This window comes from Anas acuta, chromosome 5 (genome assembly GCF_963932015.1).
Source record: "Anas acuta chromosome 5, bAnaAcu1.1, whole genome shotgun sequence".
Taxonomy (NCBI): Eukaryota; Metazoa; Chordata; class Aves; order Anseriformes; family Anatidae; genus Anas; species Anas acuta.
In genome coordinates, this window is record NC_088983.1 from 65,093,501 (window position 1) to 65,117,070 (window position 23,570).

The 23,570-nt window shown below is 41.1% G+C and overlaps 1 protein-coding gene across 12 annotated transcripts in view; it reads left to right on the forward strand.

Annotated features, from left to right (window-relative positions):
- The window catches only part of TEAD1 (TEA domain transcription factor 1), a 166,115-nt gene that overhangs the window by 53,565 nt on the left and 88,980 nt on the right, over window positions 1-23,570 (forward strand). For 6 of the 12 annotated variants that reach the window (XM_068685392.1, XM_068685393.1, XM_068685397.1 and 3 more), the window contains exon 3: window positions 9,012-9,265. The exons of the other annotated variants lie outside the window; for them this stretch is intronic. In XM_068685392.1, the coding sequence (XP_068541493.1) occupies window positions 9,118-9,265 (148 nt within the window). In that variant the 5' untranslated portion in view covers window positions 9,012-9,117. The remainder of the gene's footprint in view (window positions 1-9,011; window positions 9,266-23,570) is intronic. 12 annotated transcript variants of the gene reach the window in all.

The following is a 23,570-nucleotide window of genomic DNA, read 5'->3' on the forward strand; positions in this document are numbered from 1 at the left end:
ATCCAGGTCCAGATGGCAAGGTTATGTGTATGGAAGGATAGGGAGAGATGAACACCACTTAACACCGAAGGAGGGCCAGTGTCTGTTTTCTTTGGTCTTTTCTACTGTAATTCATAAGTTGTAGAGTCATTTGGAAGGCACGGAGCCTCTGTGAAGACTGAATCCCTGCCTGAGCCTCCTTGGGGTGTCTGAGCCGAGGCATTCGAGGACTAGGCTGTTTGTTAGGTTTATGCAAGAATTACATCTACTTTTGTGTCCTTTTTTCTAGCCTTGTATATGTTAAAACCTATTGTCCTGGTAGATACATATGCTAATTTTCTTTTTTTCTGTTTACATGCACTGACAGTGTGATGAATTATAGTGAACTGCCAAACATATGCTCTGTAAACACACCCCAAGTAAAGCAGTGGCTTTGCCCTTGCCCTGAGGGGACTGTACTGTGGCCTCTATGTACAGGTCTCAGGGCTGGGGAGTGTTCCTTACAGAGCTGCTACAGGGCAGTTTGGGGCCTGGTGTTTTCCGTGGTGAATAGTTGTCCTTGGGCCAGCCCAAGCCCTTTCACCTGGACGGCCCTAGGACTGGAGCCCACCCGCCAGGTGCAGGCAGACTCCCCTCAGTCACAGAGCATTCTTCTGAAAGCTGGATAATTGGCAAATGGGTGACATATTAATAATCCCCATTTCACAGTCTTACAGCTTTTGCCATAGAAAATCCTGAGCTGTGATACAGCTGGGGTAGGCATGCCATGGTGTTCGGCTGGCAATAGATGTTGCTGCTGCCATTCACAAGCCATCCCTGTTCGGTGATGGTAGGTGCCCAATCTGTGCCTGCTGCAGAGCGCAGCAGCTGGCGTGCATCACAGTTGCCTCCTGCAGTTGCAGAAAGGATGATTTCTCCTTCTAAGAGCTGGTAAATATTTTATCCTTTTCTTTGCTTCATGTTGGCAATTAACGAAAGCAAGTCAGACATGGTGCTTGCTGTTCTTCATTCCTCTGAGTGCCAAGTCATATTTAGAATAATCTTTGTTGGTTACTACCATAATGCAGTATTTGAGCTGGGATAAATCCCAGGAACACTCTTATAATTGAAACCAGCTGGGTGTAAATGAGCACTAGCACCTAGGATGAATGTGACTGCTTCAGTATCACATAGGGAAGGAATTGTTTCTTGAACAGCTGTGATCGTAATGAGAGAGGGATTCACAACTGATATGTTAAGATTCACCTACTCAGTGATAACTTGGTAATCAGTGCCCATCATGGACTATGAGCCATGTGTAGCCCCTTACAAAGCACTGTGTGTGTTGGATTGCTGGGCACCGGCTAGATGTTGCGGGCCGTTTTAAGCTGTAGCTGTCTGCAGGAGGGGTCCTGGTGAGCTAGCACAAACCAAGTGAGTGTGTTCAAGTCACAGTCAGAATCTGTCTGTTTCCCCACATAGAAGGTGAATCGTTTTAGTAATTTCTATGAAATTAAAAATTATGGAAAAGAACATTGGGCTGGAGTCAATGATTCAGCATCCTTACAGCAATAATTATACATTAACAAGAGCATCGTTTGGGAAAAAAAAAAAAAGGCCTTCAGAGTGGTAAGAAATACTCTTTTCAGTTGCATAAAGAGTGCAGAAAGATGAAAGCTGTATGCAAAGGGAAGAATTCCCATGTATTAACATCAGCCCACTCTTTGCTGAGTAATCTGTTTCTGTAAGTGAAAAATGAGCAATTCAAGGAGAATGCATTGTTTCTTTTCAGAAGTAGTTCATATAATCCGAATTTCATGTTTATGTCTGTATGTCTGTATCTACTCTTGCAGATCTAAGTAATGCTTTGTTCAGCAGCACAGTTTCCTCACAGTTCATGAAGCTACACGTGTAAATCTTCTCAGATGAGCTGGCTGCAGACTAAAGGAAACTATCACTTTATTGATGTTAAGTTGCATGGTTTTGTTTTTTTTTGCACACTGGCATGGCACTGTCTGTTTTCCCACTGCTTTTATGTGTAACTGAGTGCTGTAGTGGAGGGGAGGAAAGTAACACCTGAATTCACTAACTGACTAATACAATCGCTTCAGAAAAAATAGTCATGCTGCTTTTCCCAGGTGCTCTGTGGCTGTAGATGAACTGAATGTGTTAGTCCTCCACAGGTCCCAAAGACAAACCTGAAGCTGGTAGCTTGCAGTTAGTAAGCAGGTTGAATGCCAAGTGAGAAATGGTAACTTAAACTAGTTCTGGTCTCTAGTAGGATTAAGTCTTGAGATAGGAAATGTATGGGAGCATCATTGCTTGCAACTATTTGATGGCCAGACAAAGCACAGCATCAGATTTTTTTCTTCCTTAAGTGTTCATGCAGACAGATTAAAACTCTTTATTTCATTTCAGTGGCAGAAGTGAATGGCTGAATTAGCCTGGCTGAGTTTTAAAGGAATACTTTGTCCTAGAAATGGGCTTCTTTTCTCTCCTGGTGCTCTCTTCTTAGAGGGAATAATTGATGATAAGTAGACCTTGTAACAAAAATACAATAAAGATATTTTAAGCTAATGATTTTACCACTGGATGCTCTGTAAATGATTTACATCTTTATTCTTCGTACTGTTTTATCTTTTCTTCATAAAGGTAAATTAAATATAAAATTGCTTAAATATTTTTGTGTTTTCTTGAAAGTAATGCCATTTGCACCTCAAAGAGTCAGAAAAATCCATGCATGCTTAAATATCACACCCACAAAATCCAGAGTATGCATTTGTTTTGAATAAAAAAAAATAATCTTTTTTATTCCAAAAAATGTTGATCGTATTTCTTGACTTGCATAAATACTGCAAATATATTTTTACTGGCCAGGTGGAAATTTCAGCTTGTTTTTAGTTGGAAAAAATAAAGTTTAACAAAAGCTTCACTTTTAATACCTTGAAATGCCATATGCTTCCTTAGATTGGGAGACGGCTCCTACCTAGGATTTTTTTTTTCAGGTGTGCTTTGTTAGAGAGTCAGAGGTGGTTCTCTGTATGCCGTGGAGATGCTGTGATTCTTCCCCTGCTGAGTTCCTCCTTCAGTAAGAAATTGGCCTGCCATGGAGACCTGCAGAAGAATTTGGCACTGGCAGTGATAGCAGCACTGTTCATACTGTTGCTGTGAGTTAGCTGACTTTGTACTAGCAAAACAAATCTTAATGAAATCCACACTTTATACCCATTCTGGATTTATTGTAGTTGATGCAGAAGAACTTCAGAAACCTGGGTGTGATGTGGAGAGTCAGGTGTTTTGACAGATGTCATATGAAGGGAGGGTTGGAGCAGCCTTGCCTCCTACAGTCCCCATGCAGAGAAACCACAGGAGGAGCCCTCTTCTCTGCCTGGTGCTTTGCCCTCTCCCTGTCTTGCCTGTCTTGATGAACTGCTTCACAGGAGGCTTTCACAAGTGATGTTCACATAGCAAACTGCCCAGCAGCTGGGTGAGGGAACTGTGCAGAGTAGAGCAGCACATAGCTCCATGGGCACCAGCAGTAAGAAGCCTGCTTTCTCCTGCGTTTCTGCTCTGCTGCTGACTGAGCTGGCTTGTTGCCAGCACATCTGGGGAGTCTCTTGAGTCTCACCTGGGTTTTCCCATGCCTGAGCAAGGATACGCTCCCACTGCTCCAACTTTCCTTCTGTTGGGGCAGTTTATGTTCTCTTTTGGCTGCTGAGTCTCATGGAATCATATAGTGTGTTCGTCTTCCTCAGACAGGGTTAAGCAGAGCTGCATAACTGCCGAGAACTGTTCACGTCGCCTGTTCTCAACAACCCCTCTCGTCCCCTACACTTTCGCAGTGTTCTACACTGATCACTTCTGCTTCGTGGCTGATTGTGAAGTCAGAACAGTCTTCCAAACACCTAACGTAGGTTTTTCTTACTGCAACTTATAGCCTTTGCTTCTTGTCCTTTCCCTGGCAGAAATGTCAGAGCTTTGTCTCTACTTTGCTGTTACCTTTTCCTTATTTGAAAGTGGTTATCTTCTCACATCGGTCTTCTCCAAAATTAAACAAACCCAATTCCTTTCCTGATAGGTCATGTTTTCTAGATCTGATAACTTTCTTCCTCTGGATTATCTCCAGCAGTACTTTCCTGAAGTCTTAGCACTCCAGCTGTGGATTTGCACTGCAGCACAAAGTGCAAAGCAAATCCCATGGGCCTGCAACTTTTCAAGCTTTGAGAGAAAATTTGCCATCTGCAAATTTAGAATTAGTTGGTTTTTACTCATCTGCTCATTATCATCTTGGTGTTTATAAAAAGCTTGTTGGATTCCTGATCCCATTGTTTTTATAGAACCAAAGCTAAGATGAAGTTGTTCACAATCTAAAAATACATTCTTAAAAGTGTAATTAATCACTTCAACGCTTGACATTTTTACATCAATAATTAAGATCTTTATGAAAGAGCTGGTTTAGAAATACTGGGCTAGTTGTAAAAATTATCTGGTAACCTTCTGTAGCAATTCATAGCCAGAAATTCTTAGCTTAGAATTTCATAGCTGGAAGTTCTTGCGGATGCCACTGCAGGATATCTAAAAAAAATCTGCACTTGATCTCTTTCATGTAGACAGAATTTAGAAAACCAGGGAGATGTAATTCTTCCCCCTCCCGCCCCAGCACCTCTCAGAGCCAAGGCATGTTTTCAGTCTTATATTCCTGCACCAGTACCTGCAGAATATTAAACCTCTTCCAGTGGCTATGCATGTATGCAAGTGATACCTCAGTGCAGGCACCCTTCAGCACCTGTACACTGAAATTCAAGAAAGTAAGTTTAAGGAACAAGCAGAAAAAATGATTGAGCTTTTGCAGGACATTAAAAAGAAAGATTCAGCTTAAATGACTCTTGAAAAACAATGTTTGCATGTTAGTTCATCGTAGAAGTACTGAAGGATATGAAACATATCAAGGCCTTAGATCTGCACTTGTCCTACACTCCCATGAAGAGCTATTGATCTCAGCTGTTGGTCTGGGAGCAGCAACTTTCTTGGGCAAGTCCAGGTTTGTATTGCTCATGTAGTGAAGGCATAAGAGAATGCTTTATGCAACCAAATAAACTGTTCCCTTGATAAGATGTTCCAGACTACCATTTGGCTTTGCTTAAATTCATTGGTTTGATCTGCTTTCCTTGTTCTTCTGAGTTTTTAAAGTAACTTTTCAACCAAGTGAACATCATGAAGATGAGTAATTTCTTGCACCTCATGAAGCTGTAATAAATGGATATTTTCTATAAAACATATTTTTTAAATCTAATATTGTCCTTGCTAGTTTCTCCATTGCTAAATGGAAAACAGCATGTTGTTTGAGAGGGGAACATACCTCCATTATGCACAGCCTACATGTCCTGCAAAAACTACAGAGAAAGCCAGTCATACTTAGAATTGGCTTAAATAAAGGGAATAGAAATCAGCTGGAAGAGTTCACTGTTCAGAGTGGTAACTAAAGGACCTTAGGCACACGGGAAACTGTATTAAAGTATATGTCAAAGAGACTGGTATTAAAAGGAAAACTCTGAAGTGGGAACTCCAAAACTGCAGCAGTATGTTTTAAGCAGTTTTAGAAGGTACAAAAAGGATAGCCAAAATCTGGTAAGGTTTATTTGGTTGTTTTTCTGGGAAGCATGGAGGTATTTTAATTTGTTAACATAAAATACAAGCATAAAATTGATTCTGTAAAAATTAACATGATAAAAAGCAAATATAGAATTTTTCAACTTGATGTACTCTCTAACTTCACGTGCAAATGGATCCTTTTTGGTTGTTTTTGTTAATTGCCTCCAGGAAATTAACACTTCCTCCACTAAAAGTTTGTATTAGGACATTTCGAGTTTATTAATAAAAGGAAGGCTTTTTTTTTTTTTTTTTTTTTTTTTTTTACAGAAATGGACTGGAAGACCATATTTCTCACATGAGGTTTATTGCTCATTAGAAATGTGCAACAAAGCTCATCTATTGACAAGTTGTATTATTTTTTGATAATCATGTTCAACGCAAACGTAATAGGTCTGGATTTTTTAATCATAGTTGGATCCTTAGAATTCAAGTTAAAGACGAGGTAGAATTGCCTTTTGATACATAGAGCTGGGCTGGAACTGATTAAGAGAGTAGCTCATTATTTTTGTGAAATAATAGGGAGCCATTTAGTGGTTGCAGTACAAGGTTTCCTCGCTCCTTGGTCTTCTAGCTTGATCTGCAGTGTCAGTGTTCACCGAAATGGAAATCACTAACAACAACCTTTAGTACATGAGAGGGTTTTTTTCCAGGAGGTTGCTCCCTACCCCATCATACAGATTCTAGAAGAAATACTTGCTTGTCTTATATTTTAGAGGCTTCTATAGTAGCTACTAATGCCTCAAGATTATAGCCAAGTAGGTAAAAAGGAATGGGAAGGGAGATAGCACATTAGTGAAAATTCACTAGTAAACACAATGCAATAAACACAATGCAAGATCTAACATGAATATCAAGTAACGTTAATTACTTTAGAGCCTCTCTGTTTTCCTTGCGTGCATTTTAATTATTATTTCAGCATAATGCAATAACAAGGACTGGTTTATAGGACGATAATAAGACTTGGGGCTATGACTGCGGCAGATTTTTGTAAGCAGAGCGTGGTTGGGCTGCAGGGAAAGATGCCGGTGGCTGTGCTGTGTGTTGCAGGATGTGGTCCCTGTGATCGAGGAGGGGAAGGATTTCCTTCCGAAGTCACATTTGAAGAACTGACCTAGTAAACAGCCCTGCTCTGTGCGGTCTTTTGGTGAAATGCTAAACTGTGGTCTCGATCACGTGAGGCCAGTAAAATCTCCTGTAGCCATTTTTCTGTGCACTGTGGCAGTAAAACTGAAACCCTGCTAATTATCCCAGTCGCGGTTTAATTACCTCATTTACCTAAAATTCCACCTCTATTTGAAGGCTTAAATGCAAATGATCATTTTTGTCAGTTCTTTCCCAATATTGCTGTGTTTGTTTCCACTAAACCTTGAGTGTAAGATTCTAGTCTTGAGAGCTGAATCAAGCCTTCAGCCTTCTGAAAATTTTGAAGGATTGTGTTCACTATATGTTTACATATCCCTCTTTGTGATGAGGCTTCAAAAAATTTGGCACATTTTGCATTTCTCAGACAATAAGTGGTGTATTTGGGCAGACTTTGCTCCTGCTCCTCATTTGTGTGTATTTCCCTGGGAATCCATCCCCTGCCTCATTATCAGTTATTAAAAGGTATTCGAGATGCTGTTAGCCTTGAGATTACCGGTGGGTAGGCACTAACGTAAGCTGTGCTGAAATGCTAAAACAAATGCTAAGCTAAGAGATGCCTCTCTGTAGAAAAAGACATTCAAGTAGGGAAACTAAAGTTCTTGAGAGTCCATTTCATGTGTGCTGATCCATCAGAGTGCCTTGTAAAGCCCAGAGGAGTGGAAATACCTCATACTTTAGGTGTCAGACCAGTAACCTTGGTTAGTGAGACTGCAAGACCACTCCCAGATTCCCCATTTCAGCTCAGTTTTTTTATTTTTTTCAAGGCTCCCTAGCCTCTGACGGACTGGACTGTCAGGTTTGGGATCTAGTGATCGTCCCATTGGTTAGCTCAGGTGAGGAGAGCTGTAAATACTTTTCCTTTCAGGGAGTTCTCCAGCTCAAAAAGGTGCTTTTCCAGAGCTGCTGTAGCCTCCAACTTACTTATGTCCCCTTCTTTTCCATCAGCTGTTTGCCAGTGTGCCACTTCTCACCTGTTTAGGATGTACTGAGAGTCTGCTGAAAGGTGTTGGTGTTAAGCTGGAGAGGGACTGGTGGGGACATCCCCTTCTTCTGCACATCGAAGGGACATGCTCTCATCTCCCCTGATAAAATAAGTGTTTAATACGTACTTTTTCTTTTCTGTGTTCAGGCAGCTAACTGGATTTTTAAGAGCGTGTGCAGCACATGCATGCATGTTTGAACACTCCTATCCATTTAGATCAGTTAGAGTCACCAAACTTCTTTTTTTCAAAGTAAAACTGCATTATGCCTAGACATGTTGAGCCAAATCTGTTCCTGGTGTTATTTCACTGACTTCACAAAGAATTACACCAGAGATTAATTTGGTCTGGTATAGCAGCTTTTTTGCCTGGAGCAAATCTTTATAGCAGAGTTGTATTTCTCTCAAAAATATAAAAGGAACACTGATGGATCTGCAGCTCTGGTGGTGTGAGCAGGTGCAGCTATATTAAATTATTTCTTATTAAATAGATTCAGTGACTTGAAGATTATAATTTTTGTTCTGCTATGGTTCTGTGACAGGGACCTTTTAAAACAGGTAAAATATATATCTCTTCATGTAATTCCTTTCTCTGGTATTATCGTTTTATCAACTTTATATTACCATTTGATCAATTTCCATTTGTACGTAGCTCAGATTCTGATTGTATTATATATTTGGGTAAGATCTGAAAAGTAGAGCCTTTCCCAGTTAATCACATTGAGCTATGTTGTTGCTAGTGTAATTCAATTTACTCCATGACATCCAACATCCAGATGAATGTGAATGATAGTTTTTATTTTGGGTTTTAGGTTTAAGTTATTTTAGGCTCCGGTGGTCACTGTGATGTAAATGGTGGTACTTCCTTCCCAGCCAGTGGAAAGGAAACTGATTTACCCCTGGTTGAGGGTCTGGTTTGTTATTTTACAGATGCCAGTCTTACGCCAGATTAAATATGTTATGTGTTGTAGAGTTTTCCCCAGTATTAAGACCTATTTTGTCAATCTGTGAAATACAACCTGATGCTATGTGCCTTCATGTAATTGGATGTAGAAAATGTGTGGTAGAGTTCCTCTTCTGACAACCTTATCATTCTGCCTCTACTGATTTAGGTTAGAACTGTTGTTGATAATATTTTACTTTTCCTGGGTGCTTCCAATGCTCGCGTTGTTCCCATTACTGCTCAGCTGCTGTTAACTTAGAGTCAGAAGTAACCAGAAATGTTTGCCTGAAGTTCCATGTCCTTAATGCCCTGTGGGCTTGTTTGTTTGTTTTGTAGGTTTATTTCCTTTACGACTCCAAGCTTAAGCTTGGAGACCCCAGCCATCACCATTGAGTCCAGCAGCTGGAGCGGCAGCGAGAGCCCTGCCGAAGATATTGAAAGAATGAGCGATTCTGCAGATAAACCTATTGACAATGATGCAGAAGGTGTCTGGAGCCCTGATATTGAACAGAGCTTTCAGGAGGCTCTAGCTATCTATCCACCATGTGGGAGGAGGAAAATCATCTTATCAGATGAAGGCAAAATGTATGGTAAGTGGTGCACATTTAGCCTTTGGAAATAATTGTCCCAGTGCGAGCTGTAAAGGACAGCTTGTTTTTCTACACAATTCCTGGCTCTGATTTTAGTAATTATGGAGTAAATCTTGAATAAATCTGTGAAGTTGAGGGAGCTCTGCTGGGCTGATGTGTTGCTCAGGATGGTCCCAACCAGTCCTTTCACTGCTGGCAGTTGGAAGCAATATTGATGCATAATTGTGTCCTTACTGAATGCTATAATTTGCCTAAAGGGGAATGTTTAAAAGAAGCTTTTAAATGTGTCACTCCTTGAGCATAGAAAATACGTAAGCATTTTTCTTATTTTTGCAATACATGGTGCAGAAAGAGAAACGGGAAATGCAGTGGAAGGACCGCATGGCAGAACATACAATATTGAATTGGGAAGCTATAAAGTTCTTGTGTTCAAAAATCCTCTCAACAAAAGATGCAAGTTAGGGGGTGCTTTTGTGCCTTTCTTTTTCTTTGCTTTTTTTTTTTTTTTCTTCTTCTCTGTTTTCTCAGTGCAGGCTGCTATAAATCAGATGACGTGCTGACAGCATTCCATAAATACATGCTCCATCGAGGGATGCTGACATCTGCTCACACTGTCCGGGCCTCTGTTGCTTCCGTCCCACTCATCCAAGCTCTCTTGCTCCCAAGGCGTGGTCGCTTTTTTTGTTTCCATTTTGCAAACTTTGCTTTGCGGCCTACGGAGCTGTTACTCCCACTCGTCGATCTGGGGGCGGCCGTGGGCAGGCAGTGGTGGCCATGCCTTTGGGAGACGCAGGGGAAGGCAGCCCTGCCGCCCTACCTGCTGGGGCTGTCCCCAGGCAGAGGAGGGGGTGGCCAGGCCAGAGCGCATCCCCGAGCAGATGGTGCTGCAGCTGCCACCAGCTGTGCCCCCGTGGCTCCTCCCCCCGAGGTCATGGAAACGGACACTGCTGCTGCTGGCGTTTTAGGAGGGCCCCCCCCCCCCGCCTCCCCTCGCAGCTGCCAGGTGACCCCAGCGGCCACACGAAGTGTGGTGTCTGGAAAAACCGAGCTGTGGTGAAGCATCTCAGCAGCCCTTGGCAGAAAGTTGCTGGGCCCCGGTTTCCTGCCCGGGTGTTTGCTTGCTCTCTTTTTATCTCACTCTCTTTTTCTAGCCCCTCCCCACCCCATACAGGGGAATATAATTTCTCTTTTCCCCTTTTTTCTGCCTGTTTTGATTGCATCTTGTTGTTGTTATTACCCTTTGGAAAGGGGGAGATGATTTGCTTAATTAGAAGGTTGTGCTCTTTCTAGGAGGACATGAGCATGTCTGTCCAAACAAGTGTATTGTGTATTTATGCTTAAAAGCTCTACTTAGGCTGGAATAGCCTCATCAACCAAAATAAGGGTGGCTGCATTTTTTTGAAATCAGAATCCACAGCAATCACCCCTGAAATCTGATTTATACTGTTTAAAAGCATTCTTTGTGATATAGTATAAATTAAAGAAATTAACATACTTATCCACTCATTTTGACAATCGCTGATTTAATTCAATGGTGCTTTGATACTGAATGTTACCGTTTTTTAAATTATATGTACATAGAAAACATTCGTATACATTCATACACATTTGCGTATCTAGTTGCTGATTATTACTGCTAGCTAATGATACCATAAGCATATATGCATGTCATATGTATTAATGTTCATCCTAAAAAAAACTTTAAACCAGAAAAAGGATGTATGTGCATTATGCTGAAAACTTGACTTAAAGCGTTATCCTGATTGGGAAGAAAAAATGTGTTAGGAAGTGCAGGATACTATATTAGTAGAATTTACATCCTGACTTTGCAGTGGATGAACTCATGTTTTCATTCTTTAAGCTGAGTAACTGCCTTGTAGTGTTTGAGGATTTATTGAAACCATGCCATGTTTCTGAGGCCTTCATCATAGAGTCTTATGGCCCTGAGAGCATAATTGTTCTCCAAGGATTTTGAAATCAAAACAGTGTAAGTGTTTTAGATTCTGTGTGGCATAATGAAAATAATTTAATGCCTTTTAGTGGCGTACCAAGTTTATTTCACTTACAAGAGAGACATTGCAATATCTCTAAGCTTCCATAGTGTTGGGGATATTGTAATTCGTGAACCATGTGTGACAAAAGGTCAGGAGAGCACCGTTTCATTTTCTGACTGAAATTACCTTTAGATATAGGCACTAGAACAAATACGATCTTTGTGGTGGCAAATATAATGATCACTCTGTGTGGATTAAGTTAAGCAATTGTAGTTTTTTTTCTTTGGAGATGAGCAGAGATTTTGCTTGACGAAGTATTCTAAGTCTGCCTTTGATTTAATGAGAGCTTCACAACTTCCATGTAACCAGAAGCTGGAGTTTCTTCACTGTTCTCTGCGGTGGTCTGAAATGGCCCTTGAAAGTGAGCTTTCTGAAGGGGGCTGTGCACTGGGCACAGAGGGACTGCGGGGCCCCTGCCTGCCATGCCGCCGGGGCTGTCGCAGCATGGCTCATGCTGGCACAGCCACCCTGGCAGCGCCGAGGGACTGCCATGACCTCTCCTGGCAGCCCAGATCGCTTCAGCTGTTCCACTACAGCTGTGATCTTGGACTGGGGAGGGGAGGGTGTTTCCCTCTCCCCTTGCCTTCCTAAAAAGTAATTTACGGCACCAGATGGGGATGAGAACCTGAAGACTTTCTTTAAATCCTACTCCCACAGAGGGGTGTTTTGGGGCCCTGTGGCTGGGGAGGAAGGAGGGGGATGCCGTGGTGCTTTGTGGCCCCGGGCCATCCTTGGTCATAAGGACTGTCATGACCTGCGTGAGGCTGTGAGCATTTCAGCCTGCCACCAGTCCTGGATTATGGCTCCTTGAAGAAGGCCACAGAAAACAAAGTAAAAACTTAATAAAACTCTTGTTTTTGAATTTATAGGAAATGACTGGGTAAGAAGCAAAGACACTTGTTTTGGTTCAGAGGGGGCAAATTCCAAGAACCCTGGTTTGGAAATTCTTGAGAGAAAGGGAGTGCACACTAAGGCCAAGGGACAAGTGATACAGTTTCTGCAGGAAAGTGCTGAATGTCATTCCTATTCCCCCTGCTGTGTGCATATGCTCATGCACTCAAGATGATCGTACAGTTTTGGCTTTGCTACTAACTTCTATGGTATTGACTAGCAAATGGGGAGTGTGGAAGGGGGGAAGGTGAGGGAGGAGTAAATATCAAATCTTTGAGTAGAGTGGCAGGGTAAAGGAACACATCCATAACTTGAAGCTCTCCCTCTGTGGAAGTAGTTGAGCAAAGCCCATGGAAGAGAGACTCGGCTAGACCCATTTTCCTTTGTCTTCCAAGGTATTGGTAAGAATTTCTTTCATCTGTACAGCATCAAGTGAAGAACTGATAAATAGCAAATATCAGCCACTAGTTTGAGGTGGGACACCCTATCATTTATTTCCCTTTAAGAGATTAATTCAAACGAATTTCTGTGCCCCTGCATCTCCAGTACATAGTAAACACTAGCCCATTAGAGGGCATTGGCTGTCCTGCATTTGTACTTTGTTCAGATTGTTGGTCTTTCACTGCTGACAGTTTAGTTACTCTTAGCAATTCCTGTGAACTCACTTATTGGCAGGATATCTGCCTGTGCTTGTCTTTGCTCCTGGGAGAGTGTTTTGGAAAAGATTAGAAGAATGAAAGCTGCTGTGAAATGCAGCCCTACTTTTATTCCTGGTGTAACACTGAAGTCACTGGAGTTACCACGGGAATGGATTTGGCCCTGTGTGTATGTTTTTGTCTTTTTTGAAATTTAGCTACACTGAGATGCAGCTTTAGTGCAGCTCCAGGGACAATACCACAGCAACATAAATTTCTGCAAGTGTAATAATGCTTACAGATGTGTTACCACCAGCATTGCTAACACAGCCTTAAGGTAGCAAAGGTGGCTTTTGCCTGTAAGACTTAAAAATAATTTGATCTTAATTTCTGCAACATGTGATCAGCTCTTAAATTGCAAATGAAATTAGTCATCGTGATTTACTTTGGAGGTATTCATCTGTACATCAAAACTACAAAAGAGTGCGTTAATGAGTACTTACGAAGGACATTTTTGGTTGCTTTACAAAGAGGACTAACTACGATTTAATGTGAGAAGGTGCATAGCAGCCTTTCAGAACTGTTGTATACATTTATTAGGTCATGCATAAACCTCTTGGCCTTGACCATGACAGTAAAGGAAAAATGATACTTCCATAAAAATTTCTGTTCAGATGATAGGATTTTTGTACAGTGAGTAGTAAGAGTCTTCATTTCCAAAGCACCTTTCTCTAGGCTTATGTGATTCTGTAGGTAACTGCTATCACTAGGTGTCTTTCTGGATTTCTGTTAGGAAATTGTGAGCTAACTAGCTTTATGCAGGATACAGTAAATTGCTGTAACTTATTTTTACCATTGTTTTTAATTTTAAAAGTTCCATGCAAGTTACTGCCTCCATAAAGGCATCAGTACCTTATAAAGTTTCCACAGTATTAAATATATTTGAATGTGAATAAGGTATTTGGAGTGATGAAATACCAGATGTGAAGTATCAGGTTGCATGTTTATTCATCTGTTATTGCAATCATTTTACAAAGATATGTTCTTTTTTTTCTTCTTTTTTTTTGTGTCTCACAGCAACATACACAAAATGCACTGGAGATTAGACTTGTATTATGAAAGTTACTGTTTGGGTTTCTTAGATTGTAAACAAGTCTGTCTAGAAACGTTCTTGCAGTCCTGTGATTGCACACTGCATTACGTCAGGGCACAATGCATGCATGAAGGTGGTTGCAAGCGTGTGCAGAGCGCTTGGCAGTCAGTTAAAATTAAAGAAAATGAAGGCTCAAAGATACAGAGTCTGTTTGAAAAGTTACTACTTAAATTGCTCAGATTATGAACAATCAATCAACATTTTTGCCTATCAACATTTTTGAAATCCTGTAACATCCTTGCAACATCACGATGCAGTGCTTGCAAGAAGGCTGCCTGCTTTTGTGAGCTGAGCGTTAGGCTCTGCTGTCATTAGAAATGAAGAGTATGGGGCTTACTTGTTGTCCAGCATTTCTGGAATGTGCGAGATCAGGGTTTAATCTTTCCATGTGGGCTTTCAAGAGTAAATTGTCAACAATTTGGGATAAAGTGTTAGTCTTCACAAGATGGAGGTGGGGTTTCTTTCATTTGTTTTTGTTTTTTCTCCCTCCCCTCTGCCATAAGTTGCTGTCCTCAAGAGAAAATTTAAGTGGGATTGTAAGAGCTGCGCATGATAAGGGTATCAACTCCTACCTGGGGAGCAGGCAGAAGAGAGCAGTCTGTGGAAAGCACAGTGTCTGAAAGTGTGAGTGATGTTCGAGGTTAGCCATAGCACAGCAATGTAATAAGTACTCCCTTTGGCTGTGTTGGGTCAGGAGAATAATGTATTCCAAAGGAACGTGTAAGTAATACTAACAAGTTTTGCTGAAAATTTTTTTACTAAAAAGAGCAGAATATCCTTTGGAAGTGGTTTTTAGCACTTTCTTTTTTTTTTTTTTTTTTTTTTTTGTCCTCTGTAACAAGTATCTTGTCTTTAGTCATCTTTATAAAGAAGGACTTGCAGAAAGTTGTTCATATCCTGCTCATGGGAAACAACATCAGGTAAACAGTTAGTTACCCTTGTTTAGAGGAGTTCGTAGCAGCATTCCTTCTTGCCTGGAACTAAGTGGAATCTACAAGGGTAGGTACAGATCAGGTATTTAACTACTTAACAGTTATTTAATGGCTATTCCTACTCAAATATCTGTACTAAATTGAATAAGAGGATGTTTTTCCTTTATGACATTGTTTCTTTAGTAAATCCCTTGTTTAGAAATTATGCATATTAGAATGAGAGCGCAGAAGTGATGCAACCTCCTTAGAACATCCAGGATATGTTTAGGAGATTGTCTAGTGTGATTTATACTAGTTCATTTTTCTTCCAACTCTGATTTCACAAGATGAACTTGTGATACTGTAATTGCAGAGGCACAGTTTTTAAGCCTTAAGGAACAGGCTTCTCTTCCACTAGGAGTTAGTTAAAACAGTCTTGATCAGGCTGTTGTAGTATGTTATTTGGTTGTGCTGTACTTGAGAGTTTAAGAGTTGAAAATCCTGCATATAGGTAGCATAAAAGAAAATGTACTTATTTACTCAATCTGGTCCCTTGCAGAACGATGATCCCTCTTTAAAGCGTGTCAGGGTGAACATCTTTTGGTTCAGGCAACGTAGAGACAACTTGACATAGACAAATAAGACCCACTCTCACTTAGGAGTTGTGATGGTCTGTCAGGTTTGCGCTCTTTTCCATGAGACCAGTATGAGATTACTGTAGAAGTGTCTCCGTTCTTACCAGCTTCAAATACCAGCTGAATTATCTCTTACAATCCTAGCAGGATCCCACTGATCCATATACCCAGCTTGAGGGTGTGTGGAAGGGGAGTTATATTTGTGTTAGGCATCACTATCCTGGGCATCATTATGGAAACAGGAGAGGAAAATGTATAAATTGTTATTTTATGGAGAGACTTGTACAATGCAGAGTGCAACTTATTTGGCCAGGAAGCAGAGAAAAACTGGTCAAAAACTGACCCCAGCACAACCACCACAGCAGCACCACCATGGTGGCTCACATCAGCATCCAAGAGCTGCTGGAACTGGAGACTCCTGGCCAGCTGTTCAAGCCAGGCAGATCTGGGGCCAGTGAGATGAGTGGTGAAAGCGAGGCATCCGAACCATGTTGAGAGGGAAACTTCATCCTAACATTCCTCTTCTCCCCTAGTAGATTTGCACAATGTGGATGTGATTACAAATAACAGGACAGGGAACAAGGGGCAGTGGCAGCACAAAGCCACTTACAGCATTTTTGGCTTTCTGGAGATGTGCAGTTTCCCAGAGAAATGGGCTGATATCCTGCCTCACACCTCACCTAGAGTGAGCTCAGGCTAACTGTTGGAGAGTAAATGCAGTGGTTATGACATGAGTCTTACACAATTCCCAGAGGCCATGCTATTCAAAATTAATATGTATTGTAACTGTGTCTTACAGGGGCTTCCTCACAGATGCACGCAGGATTTTTTTGTGATGCCCTTGAGAAGTTGTAGTCATACCATTATATGAATATTTTCCTATCCTACAGTTTAATGTGGGACACTTGGCCTGGAACATCAGAGAGAAACACCTCAGCATCTGGGCTTCCAGATGATTTCAGTCTGACCATATAGTTTAAAGAATTGGACACTAATGGATTAACAGTTTACAGACTTTCAGTGGAAGTAATGATTTAGCTAAAAGAAAAAGCTTTCTCTTAAGCTTTTTTGTTTTTGTTCTAGGCAGACTAAAATTTTTACATTGCATGATTAAGGACATGTTTTTGAAAGCAAAAATAATACAAATCAGGGGAAGATGGAGAGAGATGAACATAAATGTGCTAATACCATGTCATGAATACTCTTTTAAATGTAGGGAAGTATCGTGGCTTCTTGAACCCATTGTACAAGGGACAACAGTGCATCCCAGATGCACGAGGAAATTGAAATACTGAGGGATCCTTGCGCACCATGTTTGTTGCTGGGGATGTCAGTCAAATACCAGCACAATGTTACCTCAAATAAGCACTGTTAATAGAAACTGCGGTCAACATGTACATTTGCTAGTGTGAGAAGTCAGTGCTATTGCAACTGCTTAATTACAGCCTTCCTACAACAGCTATCTCCTACTAGGTCAAGCCTCTTGGGGATTTTCCTGGATATTGGCAGATTTTATGCTTTTATTGAGGTATTCTTTCTAGCTCGTTCAAAAGTGAGAGAGAAATCCAGAGATCAGGCTGTCTTGCACCCATACAATCTGATAGAATTTAGGAACTTGCCACAGAGTTTTGTTAGCAAAAAATTTGGCCTACATTTGTAAGGGGGCACTAAGCTTGCTTGAGGTTACCCTTTTGATGGTGTATAAACCATCAAAACAGATCAGAATATCAAGCCAATTCTTTGATTGGTCGTCTTCCTCAGAAGAAATAAGATTGGGCTCAAGTGGGCAAAAGTGGAATTAGCTTGGGCCTAATGTTGGTTTGTTTGCAGGCAAAGGTTGCGAGCTTGATGCCTGGCAGTTTTGGGGAGAGCAGCACAGAATATATGCCTGTGGGTGTTAGGAAGCATATTCCAGCAATCTGTGTGGAAGTAAGTGATCTAGATTATACTGCATTTGCATTTCAAACTTATTTGCCTGAAGTTGCTTCACTTTTGCTTGCTTCTACCTTAATGTTAAGAGGTGTTTGGTTAGCATGAAAAAGGAAAGCATTGTTTAAATAGAAATTGTAGCTTAATTTGTGTTTTATGTCATATTAGCAATGCCAGTGGGTAGGGAGCACAGATGAAAAAAGCAACTTCTGCCACTTGTATTCAGCATCAGAGTTTTACCCCTAAACTAACAGGTAACTGTACCATCTTAGGTATCAAGAAAAATGAAATGTTAACCTGAGTGGTTCCAGTTCCATTTGGTTGGGGACAGCAGGCTTACTGTTATTTGTGGATATTGTTGACAGCTGTAGATAAGTAATAAAATAATTATCTGTAGGAAAAGTAGTCTTTGAATTATATTAACAGATGCCTTCATGTGATCTGGTGACTTCAAATTTTAATTCATAAAACAGGAATTGCATTTTCAATTGTTTAGTTCTTCCTTAGTCAGATTGTTGTCAAATCTTCTAGCACAATTACTTACGAAAGAAATGCTTACTGATAGGTATACACGTACATGCACACACATGCGTGAATAAGTGCGCACGTGTGTGTATATATATCTTATTCCTCTTTCAGCAAATTAAAATGGATTTAAAAGACCTCAGCAAGGGGATCTACACACAACAAACTGTCTAGTGCTTGGCTGGCACCCTTCCTTCTGTGCTTTGGTTACTGTATGCATCCCACTGGGTGAGCTGTCTGCAAAGAAATACTGTAATTCACATTCATAGTAGTTATTAAATAGGTATATATGTTGGTGTATGTTTAGATAAGTGAGGTATGTAAGCTTTTATTGTATATGTTTAGAGAGCATGACGTAATTTTAGCTAGAGGAGGTCTAATCACCAGAGGCTGTGAAAGTGCTGAGGAGAATTACCTTAAGGGACAGCGTACTGAGGAGCCACGTGCAGAATTTTCCATCTTGCGTGGCAGTGACAAAAGAGTACAGGGACTATGTGACAGGGTTGCCAGAAGAGTGTCATTAGCAGATGGGACAGCTCAGAAAACCCTTTGGCTTGGCCTTGTTGCCCCAAAGATGGTAGATCTGTTGCAGCCCCTGTTTGGTAGCAGCTGTGCTGAGTTCCTGCTGGCCTCTGCGGGCCTGCAACGTGCAGTGCTGGCATGGGGCTGTGGTGTGCGAGGTTAGCAAACGGGGAAACAGCAGGAAAGATGCATTAGAACTGGCAATACTGAGCAAAGATAAAAGTGAGGTAAAAATGCAATGAAAAGACCACTTATATTAAAATTATGAGACAGGAAGTTTTACAAGCTGCTTCTACCCCAGTAAAGAAAAGAAGTATAGAGAGATTAAATAACTTGTCCAATGTCATCAAGAGCTTTATAGCAGAGCTGGGAACTGAGCCCTCTCCCCACCAGTGCCATCTATGGTTTAATGCTGAAGGGGCCTCTTTCACAGTTTATCCAGTGATCCTTGGGGGGCTTAGGACAACTGTGGCAAAACCATGTTTCCTGCACCACATCCTGTGCACTAGGAGAGCAGGCTGCATCTTCTTAAAAGTACAATCTCTGCATAATTTGACCACAGGATGCCTTGCACCTCTAATAAGGGAGTTGGCTAAGTGCCATTTTATTATTATTAGGCATTTGTTTAATATAGTAGCTCCTTGAAACCAAACACAAAAAGATCCTTGTGGTGCTATATACGACATACAAATAACAGATATCTATGAAAGGTCTCACATCTATATGGAGAAGAGTGAGAAAGTGAATGGGAGCATGAGGCAGATCCATGAGATAACGTGGAATGTGTCCTATCCACAGAATGATATAGAAGCTGGTAAAAATAAGATGATTTAATTTGTTCATAACATCATTATTCAAGGAATAGAAAAGTATGTAGTTTATCCAGAGACATAATCTAAGAGGTTTTTACTCTGTGCCAAGCTAAAATTCTGCTATTTAATTACAGATTTAGAAAATATCTTGGGCTCAATTTCCTCCTCAGTTACACTGTTATAAATCTAATGGAGTTGTTAAAGATTTAAGGCAGTGTAACTGAAGGCAGAATTGGGACCCTTATGTTTAAAACTTAGTTAGCCACATAAGTAATAATTTCTGTTTTCTAGGCAAGAGTTTAAGAATCTTGCAGACCTCTGTTTCTGTAAAAGAAATATGAAGTACAGCAGCGTGGTTGAGTGATTAATGCTGGAAGGGATGTCTAGGGGCAAGCTGAATTGGCTGGTGTGGAAAATCCATGTGCAATTCTGATTTAGGATCTGTTTGCAGATGCCCCATAATTTAATATGTCAAAAAACCCAAAACCTTAGGCCTTCATGTAGCAAATTAATACATTGCTTGTTCAGTGTGCAGCAAGCTTTACTTAAGTAATAGCCTCATATGAGGTGTGAACTCATCCCATTCCCCTTAGTAGGGACTTAACTTCAAAATTGATTGTGACCCTTTAAATCCTAACAGTATCTAAATCATTTTTTAAAAATCTCTCTTTTGATTTTATATAAATTACATCTTTAATGACTTAAAAAGGAAAAATGTTGCCTTATATAGCTAGATCTTAAGAAATCTTGTGTTAGCACAGATGTATTTTATCCATTGGCTTTTCAACTTTAATGGAAGGGACTTTCTAATAAGCAACTGGCTCTTTATTGGTTTTCTCAGCTCTCACTTAGGAAAAGAGTTCAACATTTGAAGCCTCTGAAAAATGAGTTAGGGTATGTCTATATACTGTATGGAGGTGCCTGGTCTGCCTAAGCACAGCCTGCGCAGCTGTCGCAGTTGTACTGTGACCCGCAGCTGCTGGGCTGCCCCTTCCCAACAGTCTGTTGGTATTGAAAAAAAACAACCAAATCCATACTTGGAAGTCACGAGTGTCAGGCATCAATGCATCAATCAGGACTGCATTAAACCCCAGTTCCTTGGGGCACCTGCTTCCTGGAGCCACCGCAGGGCAGAGGGTTGCCTTGCTGCCTCCTCCACCCAAGTGTCACCTCATGGGAGGCAGCAAAGGTGATGGGCTCAACCTCGCGTGGGGGCTGAGTGTGCTGGTGGTGTCTGTGTTCCCCTGCATCAAGGCAGGGAGAGCCCTGGCATGCCCGCGAGAACCTTGGGTTCGCTTGGGGCTGCTGTGCACCTGGGCACTTTACTCAGAGGCACACAGCAACTCTGTAGGCTGGAGAGATGCTGGTCAGGGTTTTATGTCACTTGTGATAATTTTATTTTTTTTTCCACAGAGTACTGGAAGCCTACAATGAATTATAGAAATAATAAAGAGTCATAATACATAGCTATCCAGAAATATAAGCCTTTTAAAATAATGTAGACCAATACCTTATCGGAATAGCTGATTCTAATGTAAACACATTATTAAGGTCCGAGGCCTTACTTTAGGAAGGAATCGAAGAATTAATTTTTCTGAGCTTTCTGAGCATTGGAAGTAATAATTTTTAAGATGTAAGAGAGAATAATAGATTAGGTACATTATATTGTCTTAAAAGTGATTTTTCAATGGCATTTTTTTTTAGCTGTGAAAGCTGTAACTCTGAATGATCATAAATCATTTCAATGTTTAATATAATCCTGGCTTGATGCAGTGATTAGTGATATGTGTGACTCCTCAGTATGAATCTTGTTTGTTTTTTAAATACTGGTAGGTCATTAATTACCTAAAAATTAGTTCAAATATAAGTGAATAAACCACCCTGTTGTCATTTCTTGAGGTATTTTGCAACCTAAGCAAAGGCTCAGGTATTCCAGATATGATAGATGTGCAGATTGCATAAGACGTTATGCATTGCTCGCTCTAAGATACAGAGTCCTGTCTGCCCTTAAACCCTTTGTTCTCTTGGCTGAATGCAGTTAATTAGCAACCGTCTCCATAGCAACTGCCTCATAGTCCAAAAACATTGTCTCGTTTTTGCAGTTTAGCTTATCACACTGTTTACCTGAAGGGCTTTTCACTGCGTTGAGTCTCATTTGAGTTGGCTGTATGCCTGCTACGGAAGTGGATTGTCAAGATAGAAAAACACCATGGCAGCAAGATGCTGAACAGGGCCCTGTGTGTGAAAGCAAAAACATTTTAAAAGTTCTGTGGAAACAGAAGTTGAAAGTTGCAATGATTTAAGTCCAGTTTTAAAGCATGTGACTTGCCAGAAACACCACGCGTTTTGAAATGCAGCTTTACTTCTGTGCCTTCTTTACTGTACTGCAGGCTGCCCCCTGTGCTGTTCCCTTGTCCATCGCGTGCTCAAACCTGTGAGCCTCACAGGCACAGACCTTTATATTGAGATAGTAACAGTAGGCATAAATATGTTTTAACACAACTGTCAGTATGGGATGGGATACAAAATCATGTTCAAAGTTCATGCACAAGGGAGTCCACATATGCACACACCTCTATAGAGGCTTACTTGAAGGTGTGAGTATGTCACTGAACTGATGGGGAAGTCTCTCTGGTGCTCTGGCCTGACACTGGTGTCTGGCCTGAAACCAGAATGCTCCTGGCATGAGAAATCTCATGAAAAGTAGTTTGATGGACATTTTGCTCATTCATGCTTGTTTGTGTTTTTTTGGTTGTTTGCTTGTAATGGGGCAGTGTCATGGACGAGAGGCTGATTTAGCCCAGGGTAGTTCCCATTTCATCTGAGGCAGAACAAGAGCCAGTTTGTCAGCCAGCCATGCCGGTAAGCACTGGGCTGCCTTCCGTTTTGCAAGGACAGTTTCAGCTGGCAAACCTTGCTCTCCCTTGTAGCCCAAAATGGTGTGTGGGCTGCTGCATCTTCATCGAAAGGCTTCATTTTTGGTATCATGTATTAGAAACATTTACAAAGGTGTTTGGGATTCTTTGGGGATAAAAAAGCAGGATGTGTGCAAACCCTGCCAGTGTTGCTGGTGTTCTCCATTATTCCTATAGAGCATCTGCTTGAGAGAGGGTTATTCTTTGTTCACGTTAATGTCTTGCTCACGCTATTCTACGTTCACTATCATTATTAGTAGTATTTGAATTATAGCAGTGCTGAAAGTCTGCAGGCAGGATAAAGGCTCCATTGTAGTAGGTCTTGTGCACACAAGATGAGACAATCTCTGCTCTGGCTGTTTACTGTCTGTTTTAAGTGGGTTTATCATATGAATAGCAGAGAGGGAGAGAAAATTGTAAAAATGATAGGAAATCCATGGTTACATGGAATAACTGTTCTTTTAGATATCTTTCAGATATTCAGCGTTTGCTACATTTCTCTCTAAAGTAAATAAAATGCTTTCTTTTTCCCAGTGGGCAGGCACTGCTGCTCATTCTGGTGTGCCCAGGCAGCCAGTGGTACCCTGCAGGCATTGCCATGGGGTGCTGGGGGAGAGCTGGGGGCTTGGGGCCAGAGGAGGCAGCAGGGCGAGCAACTTACGGAGGCCTGGAGCAAAGGGTGGGAAAGACTGGCAGCGTGAGGCTTGCTGAAGAGGGGAACAATTCAACGTGATCAATAGCTGCACTGTTTATCGGGAGCAAGCTGTCTGCACCCTTCAGTCCCTCACAGGGCATTATACAAGTTTGTTTCCTGTGCTCTTTGGCTTAGTGACTGACACAGCTAAAACAATACTTGAAGGCAATCCCCAAGTAACTCCAAATGTGTCAGACTGTTTGGTTATGTTCACAGGTCTTATACAAACTCGCTTTGAGTGGAAACCACAGAGAGTGTCCAAAATGTTAGGGTATTTTCCAATTTTTAAAAAGGCGTTTAGTGTTGTCAGCACCTTTGCATCTATGGCTCAGCTCTCCTGAAGCTGGACCTGCTAGGTGTCTCTAGGGGTCCAGAAATGGAAAACTGTAATGGCCTGAAAATGCCTGCCAGAACTCAATATTATTTAATTAGCTTAAAGTAGAGCTTGGCAGATGTCAAAACAGTGGAAAGGACCTCCCTTTTTGAAAATATGGGACACATCCTCAGCTTGTATTAACTGGCAGAGCTCCACTGAAATTGATGTTCAGCTTCTGTCAATTAGCAGGGAAAAGGAAAACTTTCTGAAAACAGGAAATGAGTTATAAGGCCACATAAGCTAGGAATGAGGT